Raw genomic sequence first — 24136 nt, 5'->3', positions numbered from 1 at the left:
TAGTATGAAAAAAAAAAAAAGATAAGTGTAACATTACTCGAATTCTAGTGTTTTGGGGTAAGAGATGTAAGAGAAGTGGACTTAAGAGGTGGAGAGAGTGCCTCTTAGTACTACGGTTTAGAAGTATTCCTTGTCACTTATAAACGAGAGGTCTTAGGTTCGATTCGCCAAAGGCGAATTTGAACCATATTAGTATGGTTGGTCCATTGTGAAGCTTGACGCACTTCTTCATTTTCATTAGTGTACATAATATCGTTTATTAAAAAAAATAAAATTAAAGAAAGTCAAGGGGCTGAAAAGAGAGAACAAAAGCTGATGGGGATGCGTTGAGTGGTAATAATAATGTTTTGGTCTAATTGGGTTGGGCTACAATGAATAATACCCTTAACAAGTTGTCATTGGTCTGATATTTCTGTTGGGCTATAGCCCACCTCAGCCAAGCCTCCACCCATCCCAGTATTTACCACACACTCTTTCTCCCAGAACCATTTTACTTGTTCAATTCATTCGATTCGACAATTGAAAAAATTAAGAAGAGTGTATGATAACTGATAAGTAAAAATAGGTGTGAATAGTACTATCTATATGCGACTATGCTAATGATCGTTAATCATCATTAATAGTAATTACATTACTAATGCAATTCCTATCAAATATAAGTTGGAAAGTTGGATTCAATAATCTGAATAGAATCCAAACTCCTAATCTTCTCATAAATGGATTTTGATTTGGATCAGGCCGATACCGTGCTAAAGAGAAAAAAAACAAAAAAAAAAAAAAAAAAAAAAAAAAAAAAACCGTCAGGATCGGATCGGACCGGACACCGGAGTGAACCGGGACCCGTTTGGGGAGCCATTCCTACTTCTCCCCCAAGTTCTTCTCTACCAAGTCCACAGATATTGTTCTACTGGGTCTCGCACACCATCAAGGAAACCTCTGCGTCGTTGTTTTTGCTCTCTCTCTACAATGGCGACTGTTCCCATCAATTTCTCTCACTAAAACACCCACCTTCCACCATCCACCATTACAATCAACCCAAAATCCAACTACCCATCTGTTTGTTTCTCGGGAAAATCCCATTACTGAGAGCCCAGATTCCATCTATGGCGACCCCGAAACCCCAGCGGTCCCGGGAGGAGTTGGAGGACATAGTCCTCCGCAAAATCTTTCTCGTATCGCTGACCGGTTCATCGGACTCCGATTCCCGAGTCGTTTACTTGGAGATGACTGCGGCAGAGATTCTCAGCGAGGGGAAAGAGTTAAGGCTCAATTACGACCTCATGGAATCGATTCTAATCGATCGGCTATCCGGCAGCTTCCCCGCTGCTGAACCGCCGTTCCAGTACCTGATCGGGTGCTACAAACGCGCCTACGACGAGGGTAAGAAAATTGCTTCCATGAAAGATAGGAACTTGAAGTCGGAATTGGAATCCGTGGTTAGGCAAGCGAAAAAGCTTTCGGTTTCGTATTGTAGGATTCATTTGGGGAATCCCGAATCGTTCCCCAACCCGAATTTCGATTCGAACAAGTCGAATGCCTCGCCTTTATTGCCATTGATCTTCTCAGAGGGTGGCGGTTCAGGTGATGGGTTTGGAGGAAGTGGGAGTAGTGGGGGAATTCAGTGCCCACCTGGGTTTTTGGAGGAGTTCTTCACTGACTCCGATTTCGATAGCTTGGACCCAATTTTGAAGGGGTTGTATGAGGAGCTTAGAGAGATTGTGCTTAAGGTTTCGGCCCTCGGAAACTTCCAGCAGCCACTGAGGGCTCTGTATTTTTTGGTTAAGTTGCCGGTTGGTGCAAGGTCACTTGTGAATCACCCGTGGTGGATTCCAAAAGGGGTGTACTTGAATGGACGTGTGATTGAGAGGACTAGCATTTTGGGCCCTTTTTTTCATGTCAGTGCTCTGCCTGATAATCCTATTTTCAAGAGCCAGCCTGATGTTGGGTGAGTGAACTATTTTGTGTTTCTTGTTTGCTTGTTTGCCAATGATGCTTGTACTTTTCAGGTTGCGATTATTTGCATTTGTTGTTGACACGTTCTTGTTGTTATGTTATTTCCTTTGGTCTGTGGTACTTGTATAGAATAAAATCTTGTATGTTGTGTTGTTTTCAGTTTCTAGACTGTAGAAGACTAAAGCTAAGTACAGTTAACTGAAACTTGTGTATCTGTTTGGCTTGGTGAAACTTACCTTTCTCCTTTTGAAGAGAAAAACAAAAATTATAGGTTTCAATTCAATTCGCTTGATTACCATATCCCCTTATCAAATTCGGAAACTTATAAATCTTGAGTTGACTAAAAGAAACTGAACCATGCATGAAACTGGTAGATAAATGTGCATATAGTTTTAACGGCCATTGCATTCTGTGCTCTCTTTCTATTCGGGTTAGTAGTCAACTTTCTTTATCTCTTTAATGTTTAGAAGGAAAAAGGGGCTTCTTATTAATGCATTGTTTCTCTCTTGAACGATAACACCAGGCAGCAGTGCTTTTCAGAAGCTTCAACTCGTAGACCAGCTGATCTGCTATCTTCATTTGCCACGATTAAGACAGTCATGAATAACTTATATGATGGCCTTACTGAAGTTCTTCTCTTACTACTGAAAAATGCTGACACCCGTGAGAATGTTCTCGAGTATCTTGCAGAGGTGATCAACAAAAACTCATCAAGGGCTCAGATTCAGGTATTGTCTTTGATCGTTTGAGATGCAAAACAATGATGTTATTTTGTGAAAGATTGTAATCTTGGCCAGTAAAACTGCCAGATACAATTATTTAGTTTGATCTTCACGTAAGCCTTTTTCTTTTGATAATTCGTGTCAACTTTGGTAAGGAATGTTTGGATTCTTAAGTTATGAACATCCAGTAATTTGTTATTATGGTCACAGGTAGATCCTCTTTCATGTGCAAGTTCAGGCATGTTTGTCAATCTCAGTGCTGTCATGCTTCGGCTTTGTGATCCATTTTTAGATGCAAATTTAACAAAAAGGGACAAAATTGATCCAAAATATGTATTCTACAGTAACCGTTTGGAGTTAAGGTGAGGATTTTTTTTTTGCCAGTGGACATAAATTTCCTTCTTCAGTTCCGCACACTAACCATTGTTTCTTGACCTACATTAGAGGTTTGACTGCTTTACATGCATCGTCTGAAGAAGTTACTGAATGGATTAATAAAGCTAGTATGGGGAATACTGATGGTGAAACTCGCCTTTTACAATCTCAAGAAGCCACCAGTTCCGGAAATAGTGTCAACGTGAAGCCAAATAGTGAAAAAGCTAAATATTCATTTATTTGCGAATGCTTCTTCATGACTGCAAGGGTGCTCAATCTGGGATTGTTGAAAGCATTTTCTGACTTTAAACATTTAGTACAGGTAACTGGGTTGTCCCTTATTGGAAGACGTGAAAGACCACATGGTGATAAGCAACTGCTTATTGTGTGTTGTTTCATGATTTAAGAGATTCATATACTTCATGAACTGTATATTGTTATATGTAATTGATGGGTGGAACATTTATATTGAAAAATACTCAATCCAGGACATTTCAAGGTCTGAAGATACTCTCGCCACACTTAAAGCCATGCAAGGCCAGACTTCTTCTCCACAATTAGAGACAGATATAGCTCGCCTTGAGAAGGAAATAGAGTCGTATTCGCAGGAAAAGCTTTCTTATGAAGCTCAGATATTAAGGGTATGTCCAAACTCCTTGTGTGTGCGCATTTGTGTGGTCATTTGCATTTTGTGGGGTCATACATATTTTTAAATAGTTCTTATGAGGTTGGTATCCTAGCCTATTAGGTTTGAGCTTGTCTCGATTTTTGTATGGGTGTTGAGGGGTGTACTAAGTTGCTTGTCATATTGAAGTGGAATGATGTGTTTGGTGGCCATTCTAGTCTGTGGCATCTGCATCGTTTTTGTTGGAAGTCTGTCTATCCATTCTAAGGTTATGATGTTTTTAAGTTTTTAGCCACTTTTCCTTCAATGAAGGATGAAAAAAAAATGCTTCATTTAGAAAATCTAACATACGTGTTTGTAATCTGATGTGTATGCTGGTTGGAACTGTTTACCGTTTCGTAGCCCTATTTTTCAATGCTTACTGTTGCTGCTCTTCACTGGTTCACTTCTTTTCTTATAGTTGCCTTCCCTGGGGTTCTTGTTTCGAGCCACTCCTTGTCCTTATATTTGTTTTTTTTTTATCCCTTTCAGGATCCAACAGTTATACAGAGTGCTCTTACTTTCTATCGTTTGATGGTGGTGTGGCTAGTTCGCTTGGTTGGTGGGTTTAAAATGCCCCTGCCATCAACTAGCCCAATGGAGTTTGCTTCTATGCCGGAGCATTTTGTGGAAGATGCCATGGAGTTGCTTATATTTGCTTCCCGGATTCCAAAAGCCTTGGATGGGGTTTTGTTGGTAGAATTTTTATTGAAGACATTTATCATAAATTTTTCTCTTCATACCTCCTGTTGTCTTATCTTCATGTATTATTAATTTATTTTATATTTTTGCTTTGCAGGATGATTTTATGAACTTCATTATAATGTTTATGGCCAGCCCAGAATATATCAGGAACCCTTACCTAAGAGCAAAGATGGTTGAAGTCCTAAACTGCTGGATGCCCCGTGGAAGGTGGTTTAACGTCTCCATTTTATCTCACATCCTTTTTGATTTGATGATGAAAATTGGGCACTTATAGAATTTTGCATTGCGTCTACAGTGGATCATCTATTACAGCGACCCTATTTGAAGGGCACCAACTATCTCTTGAGTATCTTGTGAGGAATCTCTTGAAGCTATATGTTGACATCGAGTTCACTGGTTCTCACACACAGGTGTGTGCTCTTATGTTCATGTGTGCTCGATGTTGAAGGAGGTTCATATAAATACATTTTGTTTTGCATTCTCAATTATCTTCTTGTTCATTGGTGTGTTTGTTTTTCCAATTGTGCAGTTCTATGACAAGTTTAATATTCGCCACAATATTGCTGAACTTCTTGAATATCTGTGGCATGTCCCTAGTCATCGAAATGCTTGGAAACAGGTAGAGTACTTTAATGGAAAGACATATTTGAAATTTCTGTCATTATTCTAAGCTCTCTAAATTCTGCTCTCTGGTTTTTATGGCATGTGCCCTTAACTGCAATAACTTATATATTGTTCCAGATTGCTAAGGAAGAGGAGAAGGGTGTTTACTTGAATTTCTTAAACTTCTTGATCAATGATAGCATCTATCTTCTGGATGAAAGTCTTAACAAAATTCTTGAACACAAAGAACTGGAAGCTGAGATGTCAAACACTGCAGAGTGGGAGCGGAGACCTGCTCAAGAAAGGCAGGAGAGAACACGCCTCTTCCAGTCTCAAGAAAATGTCCGTTTCATCTTCTCTCCACTAAAATAAAAACCATGATAGTTTTCTTCTGGAAATAAGTGTACCTAACCAAATGAATACATGCCTTTACAGATTATCCGAATAGATATGAAGTTAGCAAATGAAGACGTTAGTATGATGGCATTTACTACAGAACAAATTACAGCACCTTTCCTACTTCCTGAGATGGTATAAACATCTCTTCCAATCTCTCTCTCTTGCACACATTCCTAAAGATGCATGCTCATTGCTCTGAAATGAAAATTTGGTTGCTAAATCAATAAGCAGTTTCCTCAAGGTTTATCTTATTATTCTTTCAAATGTGAATTTCTTCCCAGGTTGAAAGGGTGGCCAGCATGCTCAATTACTTTTTGTTGCAATTAGTAGGCCCTCAAAGAAAATCTCTTAGCTTGAAAGACCCTGAGAAGTATGAATTCCGGCCAAAGCAATTGCTTAAGCAGGTTGGCATACGATTTTCGAACTTATGTGCTTTTTGCTTGGCGGAAGGCATGCAGCTAAAATTATATATGTATATATATGGTAATTTCGTAAGACTGAATCAAAATCTGCATGTTAGTAAAGAACACTCAGTTGAACATGGCTCATAGGCTTAGCTGACCCTGACCATTTTCATTTGATCTAAATGCAAGGCCATAAAGAACCCTTTAACATTGTCCATTTGGTCAAACAAAGGGCCTGCTTCATTACTATTGACTTCAATTGGAACGGAGCCTAAAGTTATGATGACAGTTATGAGTGTTGTGAAATTTCTAAGATTGTGCTAGCATTTCTAGCCTATGCAACCATGCACATCTTTTAGTGTCTGATTGTTGTTGGCAGAGACCTTTGCATTTGTTTGATTGAAGAACCCCGAGCCTGACTAGCTTTTTTTATTTTGTTTGAAGATTGTATACATATATGTTCATTTGGCAAAGGGTGATTCAGAAAATATATTTCCAGCTGCCATCTCAAAGGATGGTCGGTCGTACAATGAGCAGGTAATTCAGATGAGTCGGCTTTAACTTCCATCATTATGTTTGGCTGGGATGTTGCCTGACACAATTGTACATCGCTCCAGTTATTTAGTGCTGCAGCAGATGTCCTAAGGCGGAAAATTGGTGAAGATGAGAGGATCATACAAGAGTTTATCGAGCTAGGTGCGAAAGCCAAGGTTGCTGCTTCAGAGGCCATGGACATTGAAGCTATTCTTGGGGACATACCAGATGAATTCCTCGATCCAATTCAGGTACATTTTTGTGTTTGTGTTTAAGAAGATATGTTGGAGCCGGCTTTTTTATTTACATGTATTTTCTTTCTTGCAGTACACTTTAATGAAGGATCCAGTCATCTTACCCTCTTCAAGAATCACAGTAGACCGACCGGTCATTCAAAGGCATCTTCTTAGTGATAGTGTACGTCATCAGTCCTTATGTGAGAATATATTCCGCAATCTTATGAAATGTATCTCCTATCGTGCTAATTTATCGTTTGCGTGTGATTTGCAGTCTGATCCGTTCAACCGATCCCATCTTACTGCGGACATGCTGATACCAGACAACGAGTTAAAGGCAAGGATACAAGAGTTCATTAGGTCCCAAGAATCGAAGAAGCGCGGGGAAGACTTGAGCACGCAGAGCTCCAAGGCAACGATACAAACTACAACTAGTGAAATGCTAATTGATTAGGACGTTGTTAATAGGACGATTAAGATTTGTATCCTTCGGAAAGTAACAGCGGAGAAATTCTTCAGAAAGGTTATTGCAACTATAAATCTTTTAGCTCTTGAAAGGTGAGGTTTGTAAAGTGAAATTTCATTTTCATAAATTGTTAGACATAAAATCAGTTGGAATAAATTCAATGGTCTTAAATATGTTTGTGACAACTGAAAACCTTAGCTTAATTTTTTACTGTTGTGATTGCTGTGGCGAAACGGCCGGCCATCGGTGGGAAGTAGAGGCGGCCTTCCCTGTAGGTCATGTAACTCGCATTAGGAATATATGCACGGTGGTGGCACTAAGATTTGTTTTCCTTGAGAGAAGGGAGCTCAATCAACGAAACCTAAAGGCTTAGATTTAAGAATGACGAAGACCGTGATTGTGACCTCAGATGATCTCACAGGTTGTTCAATTTTCTTTAACAATTTACAAGTTTAAAACCCCAAAATATAAATGATTATTGGCTAATAGATTACAGAGAGAAATCTGGTTATGACATTCTTCTTGTATAATTTAGTAAATTGATATATTTTTTTTTTTTGAAGTAAATTGATACGTTTTAAAAGAACAAAAAAGCTCACTATATATATATATATATATCCCAAATTAAAAGTTGGAGAGGCATTGCAAATTTCTCCTAGATTAGTAGGTTGTAGTTACAAGCATGCATGCAAAGAGCAATGCAAGCTGTGCTCACGTCAAGAGTTCAAGTGGCATCCTTTCTTACAGCGTAGGTTCTGTGGTTCTCCGTTTCGCAAGGGAGTTGAAGTGCTGCGATTTCATATAGGCAAGAAAGCTTTTTTGTTTTGTCTTACAATAGTAAAAGGGTACGTAAATATTTGACAAAAGAATAGTAGCTAGGTAAATAACAAGGAAAGCCCTAGTTAGGGTTACGTTGTACCCTACTACTTCGCGATGGTCTTCTAATCTCTCTCTCTCTCTATGATGCCTCGCGGCTGAGCAATCGTCAATAGGGGTTTCGGTCTCACTATCTACGCCTACAAGCAGCGGCTGCCAACCTCCATTCCCACCCATCTCCATTCTCAAGGTCGATGGTTGAAGTTAGAACATCAGCAAGTTTAACATTTTGGTTTCGATGGGTTTTCCCACCGGATAGAGTGCCAGTCAACCGAACTGAACCAAATCCTGCAGTGGTGATCGGTCAAATTGACGGTTTGGCAGTGGAACAAGACCAAACCGACTCGTGCCCAACCCTTGTACCAACTGTAAAGTTATCCTTTTACCCTAATACGAACGGTTTTGTGGTGTCACTCCTTACCTGTTGTTTTATCCTTTATGTTTTGTGCTCAAGAGATAGCATCAGATTCTCGCCCCGCCGGAAACTTTGTACTGTTTCACTTTCATACCTCCATTTTTTATCCATGACGAATTTTTGTCGCATCAGTTTCAAATTTACAAAATGTGGATTCATAGAAAAATTAGAAGCCGTAACTCATTCATCCCAAGAGTGCTGTTGTTTAGTTACCTATTGGGTGGTTTCGCTTTCATTTATTAAGTGCTCGGATTGGGAACAAACATATAATTATATATTTTCCCTTGCTGGTTACTTTCAGAGTTGAAGGCTTCAACTCTAAAGAATTTATCACTAGCTAGATGTGTAATGTGTTCTAAGGCTACCACCTGGTTTCGACGGATTCAATCAGCTAACAACCGCGTAAAATTGCAGACGAAATTCCTGTAGCACGGCTGCTCAGACCTTTGATTATTGAGAGTCCATCACGTCGATTGAATGATTTGAAACTGGTGAACTGCAAGCATCCACGAACGGTTTGTATTTCTCTAGTAAATCTTGCTTCCTTAGAACTGTTTCTGGAAACTGGGGACATCAAACCTCCGCAGCCTATCCCCTGGACTTATTTCTAATCCAATTTGCACCATTTCACGGGCTTGAGACTCTTCAGCTGCAGGTTGTGACTTTATGGTGCAGGAGATGTTGCAGTGTACACTATTGCAAGGTGTGAATTGCCATGATGGATAATGTCTTCTCTCTAGCCTCCGATCTTTTGTCCAAGGAAAATAAAAAATAATAATTAGTCTCTCTTCATGCACTTATGCGCATGCAAGGTAATCTTACGCATTACACATGACTTACAAATTTTTAACAATGCATGCACATTTTAATAATGCATCTAGTGTGTATTATTAAAGATATGTGAGTCACACATATAGCATATCATATATGTGTAAACGAGTGTGGAGAGGCTAATATGACAATTTATATTATACATTTCAAATTCATTGATCAAACAACTCATAGAATTATTCAACATGTGCATTGTGAAAAACCTCGTACTGATCCTACAAATTCAATCAACGTTTATATTTACACAGCTTCCTGCTCCAAAAAACATCACAAGATAAAGCATGAAGAAGCATACAATTTTTCAGCTGACCAGATGAAATAAGACTTGAAACTTTAGCAAATAGAGAAGCAAAAGCCTCCATTTGAAGTTTTTTCAAAACCAATCCAACGTTAACAGCGCCACCACCATTCTTGCCATCTGCAAAAGTGATTGTTCCAATTCTATTTATCCGAACCACTTCGGTGCTCCTTGGCCTTCCCCATCCAAAATCAGTATCATACATGTCAAACCGATGCGATCCAGCGTTTGTAAATATTCTCTGGTGACCAGCACCACTACTATTCTGCTCATCAGAAGGGTACAAACTGTTAACCAATTTCCCCGCACCATTCATCCAAATACCGTCGTCAACTTTAATGGTTTCGGTGATCGCATTTACTGCTACAAGCAACCCGTCTTCTCCCGGAAGTCCTTTTCTTTCTGCAAGTGCTAGACAGCCCGTTACGCAGTTTCCAAAATAGTTTGCAGGTATAAAGGAAGGTAAGCGCGACCGGCAGTTCACGCTAAATGACATAGGTATATGTCCCCTTTTACTTCTTCCTGCTCTGCTTTTAGTAAGCAAACCCATGAATAGGCGCACGTTAGAGAAAACGTTGACAAATGAACAGATCGATCATGTCCCTCTTCTTGTTTCCACGTGGTCTCTTCTGTTCCAGTCATGACCCATTTCCGTAAAGCTCGTGAATTCGAAGTTGCCTCGAGTTGAATCTGACATCACTAGAGATTTATAGCGAGCTGCAACCATCATACTTCGATTATTTTGACGTCTGTCCATGTTCAGAAACTGGTTCAAGTAAATATCTTCCAGTTGGAGACAGAAGGGGTCTTTGACACCCCTTCGGTCGTAAAACGGTTTGAGCTGATCAAGGAAAAAAATGTCATCGGATTGCTGAACGTGTTTGCACATGTGGGTCCAAGATTTCAAAAACACGAAGAGAGTCTGCCGTCAACAGCTGCATGGTGCATGGATATTCCAACGGAAAAGCCCCCGCTGTTGGGAAAGATGGTGATTTGAAACGCCATCACCGCGGCTTTTTCATGAGATTTCGCCAGTTGGGGCACAAGAGGGTGGTATTCTTTGGCATCAATTTTAAAATCATTGCTTGAGAGATGGTGGTAATCGGCATCAGATTCGGCTACTGTGAAGGAAACGGTGTCGCCTTTGACATAATTAAGGGTGGGTTTGGGGGAGTTTTTGGGCCAAGTGATGTTTCCGGCTAGAGGTAGAAAATGTTGGAGGGTGATAGAGAGAGAGGTTTTGAGTTTTGGAATAATTGTTGAATGAAAGAAGAGTAGGGTGTCTGCAGGGGAAGAGCAAGGCAATATGTCATAGAAGAAAAGACGATGGAAGGGTGGATACCTTAGCTATACGAGGTCACAGAAGGTTAGAGGAAGAGACAAGTACTCTGAGCCGGCAGCGCGTGATTGATCTGAGATATTGCTTCTGACATAGTGGGATCTGCCTCGTAAGTAAGTTTCTCTCCTTGAGCTTGGATGGCTGACGCCGTTGACGAGCCAGGTTGTGGAGCTACCCTGCAAACTTGAAAGACTTTCACTGCCATTGGATTATGGTATTGGAGTTTGGAAATGAAATGAACAACTTTGTAAGGAAGTGTTTAATTATATATAGTCTAGCTTGACATTTCACCCACTCCGTCCATCTTCTACCCTTCGCTAGTCCTGCCCATCTCAGCGATCACTTTGGTGAACGCATGTGAAAGTATAGAGAGTGATACTCTGGCAGCACTAAATGAGGGCAAAGTACTGACAGTAATTTCTGTCTGACAACTAGCGCCCTGTTTCTTTGAGACAAGCCAACAGGTGCAATGACTTGATGATCAAGCAACTGGGTCAGTGCTCTATGTCGGCTTTGGAAGCAGGACTGCCATGTCAACGGAGCTAATTAGAGAGTTAGTGATGGCCTCGCGAGGAGGGGTTGCAGGTTTCTGTGGGCTGTGAAGGATAAGAAAGTTGACGTGGAACATGACGAGAAACTGACTGAGGTGCTTGGAGAGGGTGGAGAAAAGTGGATTGGCAGTGAAGAACTGGGGAAGGAGGAGATATTGAGCCATCTGGCCATCGGTGTTACTGTCTGGAACTCCTTGTCTGAGGCTCTCTGGAACGGTGTGCCCGTGTTAGCATGGCAGTAACATGGAGATCAGAAAATCAATGCAGATTTGATGGAGAGAATTGGACTCGGAATTGGGATAAGAGTTGGGGTTGGCGTGATAGGTCGATGGTGGTGAAAACAGAGGACATTGCACAGACGGTTAGTGAGATAATGGGTAATGAGTTGTTGAAGTTGCAAGCGCACGGCACATTAGAGAAGAGGCTAGAAGGGCTTTGTTGGAGATGGCGGTGGTTATACGAAGAGTCTCGCTGCTCTCATCGACACATGGAAGAAGTTTCAGGTACTACCATGTTAAACCTTCATTTCTGAGATCAGATTAGAGCAAAGATGCATTCAGTTGAGACAAATCAGATGCAGATCAAGCCATAATCTCACAATATTTGTAACTACTGTTATAAGGTATATCAAAACATAATGAAAAAGCAAAAACAACTTCTGGTTTATCGCATGTTATTGTTTAAGGGGTACTTCCAACTAGAGATTTATTTTGTCGGACTGCTGTACCAGTTAACCAGAAAGAGCTTTCTTCGAAATGACATCGAAAGAAATCCCGTTCTCTTGGAGCCTTTCCTGAAGACCAGTTGGGCCAAACACAATGCCAGCTGGGAGAACTCCTCCCTTTGGAAGGTTGTCGCGTTGGGTCAGAACAATCAGAGCACACTGAAGTAGAATTATCGGGGTGGTCAAATAACCAATCTCAGGCCCCATCACTCTTGTTATTATTTCCATGTTAGGTTTTCTGCTTCCCTGCGAAACAAGACTGCTGTCGCTGAAACCATGTCCAACAAACCACATCTTAAATGAAGCGCTTCTCACCTCATCTTCGGAGGGACCCTTCTTCCTGAACCATCCAACACTGAAAAATGAGGGAAATTTAAGAAGAAGCCACCTCCCAAAGGAGAATCTACCCAAGAGCCCAATAAAGATTCCGACCGTCATGATACGCAAAATGCCCAACAGTGACTTGGTTCCTATCTTCACTCCGAAATGAGCTGGCTTCACTGTTGACCAGAAGGCTTCTCTTTTCTCAATGTGCTCAAGACTCTCGTTCCTCCCAGGAAGCCCGTGGGGGTTTTCAGTCAGAAATCCAAGTGTTCTACGTACAACGATAGCATCTGCTGAAGGTAGCTTCACAGCCCAAAGGCCAATATCTTTCTGCTGTTCTATGGTTGGTCCTTTAGGAGGAGGAGGACCAGGAATCTGCAACCAATAAAGAAATTCAAGATCAACCAATTGAGCTGCGCTGCCCCAGTAATGTAGACATGCACCATCAAGCCAAAAATCGAAGACATAAATTATTCGAACTGAAAATCCTACACTTCTCAATGTCTATTAGCATCCAAACATTTGGAATTCATGAGTGACACTCTAAACCCAGAAAAATAAATCGAATAACAGCGATGCATGAACAACGAATCCCCTGAACTATGAAACCAGTAAGGACCACTAAGGGCTCCAGGATAGTGGAATAAGGTACAAAACTGCGAATTCGATTCATTGATGTATTTGCTAACTGAGCAAACCGAGACATTGAAAGGAACATGCGATCCAAAAGACAAAATTAAAATTCGTCTCGGTTTCTACGTTCTGCCAATAGCAGGACCTAAATTAAGACAACATTTGCACCAAGATTCGACATTTTATTTGTGTTCTTCCCCTACATTATTCCAGCAATAATATGAACAGTAAATTCTAATTATCAAAGCAGTAAATTCAAATTATAAACTTCCAACTACGAACATAAAAGGTTTAAAAATCTGAGATTTATTTGATTAACAATTACCGCAGGCTTAGCTCTTCTGGGTCTGGACCGCCGGAGCTCCTGCAACTTATCGGCATTTGCCACACCCAGCACCGCCGATTCGTACGTCCCTAAATTCCCAACAATCCTCTTCTCCGACTCCAAGCTCACATAAGCCTCAACCCGGTTCGGCACAGCCGGGTCGACCCACTGCCTCGAATTGAACATCAACCCAAACTCCGCCGGAACAGAGTCGAACCCACATGCCGAAACCACCAACGAACCGGTCTCCGCCGCCTTGCCATGGTACTGCGCCTCCATCCTCTCCATAAACTCAGGCTCCCCGCATATATCCAAGTAGTCGCAGCCGGTTTCGGCGCAGGCGGCGACGACGGGATCACCGTAGAGGCGGAAGGGGCCGACGCAATTGAGGATCAGGGTGGTTTGGGTGCAGAGGCGGTGGAGAGACGGTGGATCGGTGGTGTCGGCGGCGATTATGGGGATGGACGGTGGTGAGTTCGGGTGGGCTGCCCATTTGAGGGTTTGGGTTAGTTTGGTTGGGTTGCGACCGGCTAAAGCTAGAGACTTGAGAGGGGAGGCGGGCGAGTTCAGAAATTTCAGAGCTTCTCTGACGACGTACTTGCCGGTGAAGCCGGAGGCGCCGAGGATTATGAGATCGTAGGAAGGAGGGCTGGCGGTGGTTTGGGGTTGAAGTTCCGGCATGATTGGATTTGAATGAGAGTGAAAGTTGACTGGAGCTTTATATACTGATGTCAGATTTGGTTATCTAGTACAGTTATGACCGCCGGAAAAATCTCGTGTCGAGTGGCCACGTCATCATTTACCTTTCACCCATACCCCGAATTTACAGTAAATACTCACCGATTCACCGAGTTGTAAGTGTCTATTAGATGGATGATTTATTATTTCAATACGTTGCAACTATTCATTGAACATGCGTAACTATTGAGATCGTCTTCCGGTAAAACGAGATAATCTCTATTTCGCATGTTAGTAATTGAATCAGTCATTCTTACATTCACATTAAAAAAAATTAAATCTCTACTCATATTCATCAGAAAATTGATATTCCAAAAGATGAAAAATCACCCAACTTTTAGCCAGTGCATTTGTAACACGACCTAAAAAAGCCTTACTTACTAGTAGCTGAGCAATTCTTCGGGTTGCTTTTACAAAATTCCCCTATTAAGCTAGCTAGATAAAGGTCTTTAGTTTACTATAACACGCACATAATCTGATGCCTTACCGTCCCCAAGGGCCGGCTGTTTATTAGAAGTTGACATGCACACAATCTTTTTATTTTGTATATCGGATGAATAACTTGTGTATGTGTCAGGAATGAAAAAAATACTCCTTGAGAAGTAGTCAAATAGTGTCTATTGAAGTAATGATATTGAGTGATTGAACATATCATATGATCAGACGTAAGTAAGATTCTTTCTCCATCAAAAGGTCATTGTGTGGTTGAGAGAAAGTGCATGGAAGCATGAAGTATTAGCAATGCGAATGATGCGTCAAAAGTCATAATAGGTTCACATGCTTGTTGGTATTAAGTGATCTGACATGTCACCTAATCCGGCAGCCTGACCCATTATTCTTACGTCATAATAGGTTCACATGCTTGTTGGTATTAAGTGATCTGACATGTCACCTAATCCGGCAGCCTGACCCATTATTCTTACTGCCTAACATGTCACAGTGGAGCAATGAGAAACTTGTAAGACAAACCAAATCTTTATTTTCTTTTTCCATTGTCTCAATCTTTTCGTGGCTACAATTTAGGTCTAGGAGTGGTTAGGTTTAGTTGGTAAAGGAAAACAACTTCCATTACGTAGGGTACAAGAAACATAATCTCATGCGAATTTGAAAGAATCAAAATTGAAGTGGAAGGGAGGAGAATTTCACATCTCGAACACCTGTTTATCTATCAAGTCTGTATCAGACTATAACCTGGAGTTCTTTTAAGACCTCTCTGTTTTGCGGTGTTTCTTATTCCGACTACTTCGTTCCACTTTCCACCTTCTGCATACAAATTTGACACCAGGGCGATCGCGCTTGAGTTCTCGGGATCTAAGTCCAAGAGCCGCCTTCCCAAAACCTCACCCATCTCCGTATTTCCGTGTACTTTACAAGCGGCAAGCAGGGTTTTCAGTGGAGAAGCAGTAAGATCTGATGGCATGGATTTGATCAGATTATATGCTTCTTCAAGCAATCCTGCTCGGCTTAGTAAATCGACCATACAACCATAGTGTTCTTCACGTGGGATTATGGAATGTTCCTCCACCATGGACTTGAAAACTCGTAGGCCCTCGTTTACCATACCGGAATGGCTGCAAGCGGTGAGAACTGATGTAAAGGTTACTTCATCAGGGACAACCTTCTCACTTTTCATCTGTTCAAAGAGCGTTAGGGCCTTCTTGCATTTCCCGTGCATCCCATATGCAAGGATCATCGTGTTCCATGATGTCGGACACCGTTCAACTGCATGCTCAAATAGATTAGCAGCCATATTTAATTTCCCACACTTGGAATAAGTCGTGATTAAAGAATTGGTGAGAGATATATCGTTGTTTATATCAGCTCGATACAAGTGACAGTGGACTTCTTTTGCAAAACTCAGACTTCCAAGCTGACAAATTGCCTGAAGCAAAGTTATCAGAGTAACTAAATCATGTTGCGCCAGCTCAATTTGCATCGATCGAAACAATGTTACGGCTTCATCGGCATGGCCGTGGTAAACATAACCCATCATCATTGAAGTCCATGAGACCAAATCCCGATATCTTACCTTGTTAAAGATTTGCCTCGCATGGTCTAAACAACCACATTTTGCGTACATGTAGATAATTTGATTCATAACTTCAGTATTCAAGTCAAACCCATGTCTTAATACAAGACCGTGGATGCACTTGCCTTTTCTTATGCCTTTCAGCTCAGAAGTAGCAGAAATTACACTCAACAAGGAACCTAGGTTTGGTTTAATACCTTCTCCAACCATTTGGACAAAGGTGTCCACAGCTTCGCTGGCATAATTATTGTGGAGATAGCCCGTCATCATCACATCATAAGATATAGCATCCTTTTTCTCCATTCTATCAAATAGTTGCCTGGACTGGATCAACTTGTTTGATTTGGAGTACAGATCGACCAGAGCGGTGGCTGCCAATAGATCAAGCTGAATACCAGCTCGAATAATGTAACCGTGGATACTCTTTCCTGGACACAAATAATTCAAGCAAGCACAAGACAGAATCCCATTGGATAAAGTTATCAAATCCGGGACAAAATGTTCTTCCATCACTTGACAGAAAAGGTGGAAAGCCTCCAAGGGCTGTTCCATTTTAAGATAACCAGCAATCATCACATTCCAAGAACCAATAGTCTTTCTATCCATTTCGCCAAAAATGCAGGCTGCCCTTCTAGGGGATCCACATTTGTTATACATGTCCACGAGACTTGTTTCGAATACTTCATCCGAACCACCAATTCCTCTTCTAATAGCATAGCCATGGACCGAACGTCCTTCTTTCAGTGTCTCTAACTGCGACGCTGCCTGAAGTAAGCTAACAAGAGTGACCCGATTTGGATGCAATCCTTGCCTCTGCATACGGCGTGCAAACCCAAAAGCCTCGCAAGCGTGTTGATCGCCACTCTGAGCATAACCAGTAATAATCGAAGTGTAGACAACAATATCTCTCTCAGTAATTTCATCGAACACTTTAGCTGCTTCATCAACAAACCCACATCTAGAATGCAACCCGATGAGCGACGAACCCACAAATCCATTTGAACAAAACCCAGACTTCATAGCATCCCCATGAATCCCTAGTCCAAATCCCAAATATCCCAACTCGATACAACTTTTCAAAGCAAACGTAATGGCACCGCTATCCAACCCGATATTCCACCGCCTCAAATCTACGTACCGCCGAAGAACTTCGTCGAATTGACCGGCTCTGAAATACCCAACAAGAATTGCATTCCAGAGAGACAGATTCCCGTTGACGATTCTGTCGAAAACCCATCTGGAATCTGATAAAAGGTCGAACTTTGCGTAGCAATTCAGGAGCTTGCAGCCGAGAAATATATTGTTTCCGAGGCCGTGAGCGAAAATGCGCGCGTGGAGTTTTCTCAGTGAAAAAGCGTCTGAACAACTGTCCAAGAAAGAAGCGAGCTTTTCTGACAGAAATGGAGATTGAGGGCGTGGGTCGTCGAGAATCGATGTGCAGAGAAATCTAATATGGGTTTTGGAGGGCAATGATCCGAACCCGGATTTAATACGATTCATGACTGTAAGCGATTGGTGAGAGAGCAAGCATTTTGATACCTCTCTCTCTATCTCTCTCTAAACTAAGCAGATCGGTTTGTTTGAACTTTGGTTCCTCTTCTTAGTTTTCATCATAATTTACTTATAAATTCTGTTAAATATGGCAATTTTATTTAACTTTTTGTCGAATACATTAATTAATTTTTTATTTATGGTGATAGCAATATAATTTTAAATATGCAAACTATGTGTATTGGGTATTTCAGTAGAAAGTGGCATTATTGAGAATAAGTTCCTAACTTCATGAATTGTTAATAAAAATGGTAACTTCTTATGCTTTATGATGTGACTAATCATATATTCATTCAAAAATAAAAACTATACCTGCATACATTTATTTTGTAATAATATGTCAATAAATATCATACTTTATATATATACTAACATTTGCCTACACACTTTGTGTATATGAACACATTTTGTTAGAAAATGAGAAGGAGAGAGGGAGGGAGAGAGAGAGAGGGAGAGGTTTTTGCTTTTGGTTTTTTTTTTTTTTTAATTTTAAGTATTAGAGATATTTTAACATCATCTATATGTGAGGCTTTAATAAAAAATAGTAAATTTGGACTTGTGAAATTACATTATTGACCATCATTTTTTTGTCTTTTTTTTTTTTGTGATAGAAGACTAAGTTATCTTTTCACTCTCTTTTGGTTGACAAAGAGGGTTTCATTAATTAATAGCGATATATATAGATATATATATATATATATATATGATTTGAATGAATTTCCAAAAGAAAATTTTTCTTCTGATTTTTTAATTTGGATAGTCCATATAGGTGATAGAATGGGCCTCGTATGCCACGTAGGCATATAACAAAGATACTGACCGAAAATTTGACGAATGTATGATACTACAATGAAATCTTAATTTTTTATACAAGGATGTACAATTTTAAGATTTTGTGTGGGAGTTGCAATTAAACACGAAATTTACCCATTAATTAATCTATCCCATTTTGGTTTTGGGATTGGGATTCTTCCATGCCATTCAATGTCATGTTCAGCTCCTTCAGTTTGTGAATGACATAACGAAGTATGTCACTTGTAATTGTTCTACTTGTACAAAGTCTTTTCAAGGTTGGATAGGACTTAATCACAGTTGTCACAAAGCGTGTGGCCCAACATGCAAGAGCAAACCACCCAAAAGATGGAACTAGTATGATCGTTAGTAGAATCAAGGCAAAAGTTCCACACAAGAGGTTGACTCTGTTCATCAATTCATAGAGATCTGAATTGTGGGAAGCTTGCAGTATCTTGACAATTGCCAATGTCCCTGCATCAGCGAATAAATCGGCAATTTACATCAAAACAATGACGTAGTCTATGTCAAATGAAGACGCATGCGAGGTTACACATTTAACTTGTAGGAGCAAGCCTAGCATGGTGAGGAGAAAGAAAATGCATTTGTGGAGACCATTATCCTCCCTTGTGCTGCTAGAAAGAAAATTAGATAGTAAGTGGATGAATTTCATTGAATCCCACTTATTGCAGGGGACGTTGGAGGGAGGAGTAGTATCTGTTTTGGCTTTTCATTTGCAAACAAAATGAGAGACTTGCCGCGACTAACAAGGAGTTTACCAGGGCGCTTTGTTTTTCCATGATCGCAGAGAAAAATATTTTAAAGAAGTACAAAATGGGGTAGTGTTGTATTTGTAATAATAGAGAGCACGGGATTGGATAGGGAATGAATGTATAGTAAATGGAGTTGACGAAAATGACGATAACGAACAAGACTTATGGTCATCTGTGTGAACTATAGCTTAGAGCCTTAATGTGAAAGAGAGAGAGAGAGAGAGAGAGAGATCTTTTAGGTACTGTTTGGTACGTAGACGGGACGGGACGGAGGTTCCGTGTATGTTTGGTACGCGCATGACAGAACAGATAAGAAATCTTTCAAACCGATTTCGAACAAATTGATGGGAAAAACCAAGTGGGTACCTCTCGAGTCAGCGAGTGATAATAATTTGACAAGATAGGTTCATCATCAATATCTGAGCGAGCTTTGTCCTGCATTATGAGCCATAGATCTTCATCTGGGTCGAGATCCTCCACGATTCTGCACGTCTGAGTGGTTTTCGTGCGGTTCTGGCAAATGAGTGCGCAGAAAACTTGATCGGAGAAGCTACGGCGGCAGAAGTTCATGAATTGGTAACGGTCTTCGTCAGAACTGGACATGTTGGGATCCTGAGAAAGTTGGTTGGTCTGAGTATCGATGCAGGTAGCCATGGGAGAGGAAGGGTTTTGAAGATTTGAGTGGATATAGAATCGGCTATTTGTTTTCCACAGATGTGGAACGAGTCGTTCCAGGGGGGTGAGGTAGAAAAAAAATTCACCCAAAAGTCATCATGTGGAACAACGCTTTCCAGCCATTTTAGGCGCACCAAACATGGGACGGAACGCCTCGTCCCACTCCGTTCCGTCCCATTCCATGTACCAAACGGTACCTTATGTATGGGAAGCTTAAAAGGAAGCAAGCGAGTGGATGAGTTGCCTCTGAGTCATTGAGCCAGTTGACAGAAAAAGGTAACAATTCTATTCCATGCATACACACGCACGTAGTGTTGTAATTTTCGTACGCAATGTGACATAAGAATCCCTACTCACGGTGCAAACCAATGTTAGAAACGAGTACCTCGGATCGATCAAACTGAAAGAAACCCTCACGAAAAGGACAAAGGAAAACAAGTTATGTGCAGATTATAATCGTTGATAAGTTAACTACTGTTCTTGTAGACCACACTTTTTCTTTACATTTTTTATGCTCCGTTTTTTCTTTTTCAATAAAAGAACGGAAGTATGAAACTTCGTTTTACAAGGCTTTATACATAAGAACCACAACAGTCATAGTTCAACTACAAGATTATATCAGGTATTCAAATAAAACAAATTCAAATTTGCATCAGATAAAGGTAAGAGCAGCGAAACATCTTAAACTAACCACCCTTATCAACACCTACAACTCGCTCTTTCATAAAATTAATTAAACTATAGCTATTCCATTTTGATTTTGGGATTGGGATTCTTCTGTACCGTTCAATCTCATGTTTAGCTCTTTCATTTTGCGAATGATATAATGGAGAATGTCAGTTACAATTGTTGTACTTGTGCAAAGTCTTTTCAAGGTTGAGTAGGACTTAATCACACTTGTCACAAAGTATATGGCCCAGCATGCCAAAGTAAACCACCCAAAAGTTGGAACTAGGATGATCGTTAGTAGAATCAAAGCAAAAGTTCCACACAAAAGGCTGATTCTGTTCATCAATTCATAGATATCTGAATTGTGGGAAGCTTGCTGTATCTTGAGAATCGCCAATGTCCCAGCATAAGCAAATAAATCTGCAATTAACAGCAAAACAATGACGTAGTCTGTGTCAAATGGAGACGTCTGCAAGGTTGCACATTTAACTTGTAGGAGCACGCCTAGCATGGCGAAGAGAAAGAAAATACATTCGTGGAGACCACTAACCTCCTTTGTGCTGCTTGAAAGAAAATTAGATTAGTAAGTGGATGAATTTCATTGAATCCCATATGTTGCTAATCACTTTGTACTTTATTAATTTACGAGCACTAATTAACAAGTGATTCCAAATTGGTCTCAATTTTTTTTAAACATTCCAAACAAGTACCCAACCTATTGAAAATGTCACATCCATTATAATTAATTTTTCAAATATAGATTATATTCAAAACCCACCATTGGGTATATCATGGTCAACATTAATATTAGTTGCCTCAAAATCTAAATTTCAAACGTAAAATTATACAATATGGAACTCAATGATCAAACTGGTATTGAATTGAATCCAAAATAGACCCAAATTGAAATTACATTAGGGGGGCAAGCTTCTAAGAATTGAGAGGGTTAAGAATTCAGATAAGGTTTTAAGGAGCTTGTTTCTGTTCATGTGATTTTCTCATACGCCAATTCTCAGCTCGTAAAGCTTCCAGTTCTTCTTTATGAGCAATGAAGATGGTGATGGCTACATCATGATAGTCTGTATCATTTTAGCAACCTCCATGACCTTCTTCTTGATGTTGGTGACTTCAGTTGTAGGTGGAGTTGGTGTTTGGGTTTGGAGGTGCTAGCATGATGGAGATGGTGATGATTGTTAGTTGGTGGAGGCTATGCTTCCATGACCTTCTATAAATGGTTATAGGTTAAGTTCAGTATTATCTTTTTTCTCATTTATTTATTTTTATTCTCATTATTTATATATAAAGATATTAGAGATAAATTCAAATCTTCTAATTTCATGCATCTTTTAATTCCAATAAATCTACTTAATACCTTCTAACAAATAAATAATATGCTAATATAAATCTATTTGCTCAACATACCACCCTAACTTAAATAACAAATATATGAATTTATATTATAGCTAAATTAATAAAAATGGCTTCAAAACTTTGCATTTTAACCAAAAATCATCTAATAACATAAAATATAAACATGTATGCCCAACGCACGTAAAAGTTACAAATAATGTAGTACCGTTAAGTTTCATAAACAGTGTTGTAAGTTTCATAAAAGTTCCCTTATAGTATACCTATAGCGATATATAAAATCTAACTAAAAGGTACAAAAAATAATACATCTACAAGAAAGACACATTAATATGTGATACAACTTGATCATAAAAAGAATTTGTCACATGGATAAATAAATAAAATTAACCTGTGAGATAAGTTGATTATAAAAATAAATAAATAAACAAATTCTATAAATGGGGTCTAGAGCACTAAGAAGGACAAGAAATAACAAAAAAAGAAAAGAAAAAGAAAAAAAAAAAGTGGAATCATTAAAGAGAAAATTAGGAAGAAATTTAATTTGGATAGTGAATATTATCATTAAAGAGATAATTATTAACAATAACAATCTTAAATTTAAGGAGTTTTGACTTAATTTAAAAAACTGAACTATTCCTAATATTGGTTGAAAAAATTGGACTTATATCAAATTTACCCTAAATCTTAACAACAAAGATTCCCTGCCATGCATGCATGATTCATCCCCAGTCTAATTTCTCCTAGCTGTTGATGAATTCCTTTGGCGTTCATATCATCGCATCCTCACTACCCTCACAGTGATAACTAAAGTGGCTAGCTACTTCTTGTCTACCAATTAAAATTTTTAAAATTTACAAAAAAAAAAAAGTAAACAACTAAAAAAATGATACCAATGGAGACCTCTTTCTATCTTCTCTCCGTCTAAATACCAATGACAATCATGGCTCAGTACACAAGTGCTCCATGAAGATGCCGCGATCGGCTTTGAAGACGCCGAATATAAATATGGTCGAGCCCGCCACCGCAACTATCTCACTTTGTGCGGGGGACGTTGGAGGGAGGAGTATACATGGTGTGGGGAAATATACTAAAACCAATTAAGGAAGTAGAGAAAAGAAAAGCAAAAGAAAATGTACTAACCCAGTTGGAATCCGTGGAGAGTTAACTGAAGTTTCGCCGTACATAACTTCTTATGTTAATCCGTAATTTTAAGGGGTGTGTATGGGTGCGAAACTGAGAGCAGAGGCCAGTCCTGTTTTAATTTGACGAGGAATTTGCACAAACTTTAAGGGGTGTGTATGGGTGGGAAACTGAGAGCAGAGGCTAGTCCTGTTTTAATTTGATGAGGAACTTGCACAAACTTTAAAGGGTGTGTGTGCCAGTACCACTTAAATAAATGTATTTTTTGACAAATACCCCCCCTGGCTAGAGATGTGGACGTCCCGTCACCTTCATCTTCATTAACCTTTTCCTACAGTGGTCGTTTCAACAAGAGGTTTTTTGAAATTGATCAAAGTAATTAAAAATTCGATCTATTTCAAAAGTCAAAAGTCACTGAAAATTGAACATATTTCAAAAGGTAATCTATAAAATTGGATCTATTTCAAATTTTCCCTTTCAACTAATGGAATTCGGAAGCATGAGCTCACAAGGATTTTGACTTTTCAATTAATATGTGTTACGTGCTACACATGTCTCCTAATATGCGTTATATCCGCAATTTGTATTGTAAGCTGATTTTATGGTAAAACTTTAATTACACAAGATCAGTACCAATCTAAATAATAAACAACAAAATGAATTTGAAAGCTTAAGCCAATCTCTTCCTTGCATGACTGTCTTTTCCTTGCATCCCCCGTCTTTTTCAAGGCTATCTTTGTCAACAACAAAATCCACAAAGAGATGCTTTTTTGGACGAACTATCTTTGGATTTCTCTGTGGAATTTGCCAACGAATTAGGTGATGCTCAAACTATAACGTTAGAACTTTCCTAGTAAATATGGATGAATGACAATCGATTATTAAAAAAAATTCAAAACTATCAGAACTCATGGAGGACAATTCTATATGATATGAACTGAAATGCTTTATGAATCATAATATGGATTGTGTGTATCTTTATATGAGTTTATCTTAATTTGCTCTAATATTATTTTTATTT

The 24136-nt window shown here is 39.6% G+C and overlaps 3 protein-coding genes and 2 pseudogenes across 3 annotated transcripts; 2 read left to right on the top strand and 3 right to left on the bottom strand.

Moving 5' to 3' along the window:
- The first annotated feature begins 721 nt into the window (after positions 1-721).
- LOC137739887 (putative ubiquitin conjugation factor E4) lies at positions 722-7232 on the top strand. Its single transcript, XM_068479621.2, has 16 exons — positions 722-1945; positions 2477-2681; positions 2886-3037; positions 3120-3372; positions 3539-3691; positions 4207-4410; positions 4514-4626; positions 4715-4829; positions 4949-5038; positions 5161-5364; positions 5458-5553; positions 5703-5825; positions 6270-6362; positions 6443-6610; positions 6687-6776; positions 6870-7232. The coding sequence occupies exons 1-16, from the start codon at positions 1104-1106 to the stop codon at positions 7047-7049; spliced, it is 3081 nt and encodes a 1026-aa protein (XP_068335722.2). The 5' UTR covers positions 722-1103; the 3' UTR covers positions 7050-7232.
- A 2164-nt stretch (positions 7233-9396) lies between these two features.
- On the bottom strand, positions 9397-11157 carry LOC137739353 (phenolic glucoside malonyltransferase 1-like; annotated as a pseudogene).
- On the top strand, positions 11032-11889 carry LOC148694051 (UDP-glycosyltransferase 13 pseudogene; annotated as a pseudogene).
- A 57-nt stretch (positions 11890-11946) lies between these two features.
- Positions 11947-14119, bottom strand: LOC137739349 (Saccharopine dehydrogenase). Its single transcript, XM_068478908.2, has 2 exons — positions 13378-14119; positions 11947-12794 (listed from the first exon to the last, which is right to left on the bottom strand). Exons 1-2 carry the CDS (start codon positions 14056-14058, stop codon positions 12102-12104), a joined length of 1374 nt encoding a protein of 457 aa, XP_068335009.2. The 5' UTR covers positions 14059-14119; the 3' UTR covers positions 11947-12101.
- Positions 14120-15071: 952 nt separating this feature from the next.
- Positions 15072-17762, bottom strand: LOC137739352 (pentatricopeptide repeat-containing protein At3g03580-like). The gene has a single exon (XM_068478912.2). It carries the CDS (start codon positions 17642-17644, stop codon positions 15284-15286), a length of 2361 nt encoding a protein of 786 aa, XP_068335013.2. The 5' UTR covers positions 17645-17762; the 3' UTR covers positions 15072-15283.
- Positions 17763-24136: the final 6374 nt, after the last annotated feature.

The sequence above is a fragment of the Pyrus communis genome, chromosome 9, assembly GCF_041283825.1.
Source record: "Pyrus communis isolate YQ-2024b chromosome 9, ASM4128382v1, whole genome shotgun sequence".
NCBI lineage: Eukaryota > Viridiplantae > Streptophyta > Magnoliopsida > Rosales > Rosaceae > Pyrus > Pyrus communis.
This window is presented reverse-complemented; position numbering and strand designations above follow the sequence as displayed.

What these genes read in the sequence shown, in the direction of transcription:
- LOC137739352 (XM_068478912.2), bottom strand. Translation starts at nt 17,644, where the DNA reads ATGAATCGTATTAAATCCGGGTTCGGATCATTGCCCTCCAAAACCCAT.
- LOC137739349 (XM_068478908.2), bottom strand. Translation starts at nt 14,058, where the DNA reads ATGCCGGAACTTCAACCCCAAACCACCGCCAGCCCTCCTTCCTACGAT. An exon ending in CCAGAAGAGCTAAGCCTGCG is followed by an intron (nt 12,795 to 13,377) that starts GTAATTGTTAAT and finishes TATTGGTTGCAG; the next exon opens with ATTCCTGGTCCTCCTCCTCC.
- LOC137739887 (XM_068479621.2), top strand. Translation starts at nt 1,104, where the DNA reads ATGGCGACCCCGAAACCCCAGCGGTCCCGGGAGGAGTTGGAGGACATA. An exon ending in TGCTGGATGCCCCGTGGAAG is followed by an intron (nt 4,627 to 4,714) that starts GTGGTTTAACGT and finishes TTGCGTCTACAG; the next exon opens with TGGATCATCTATTACAGCGA. An exon ending in TCACTGGTTCTCACACACAG is followed by an intron (nt 4,830 to 4,948) that starts GTGTGTGCTCTT and finishes CCAATTGTGCAG; the next exon opens with TTCTATGACAAGTTTAATAT.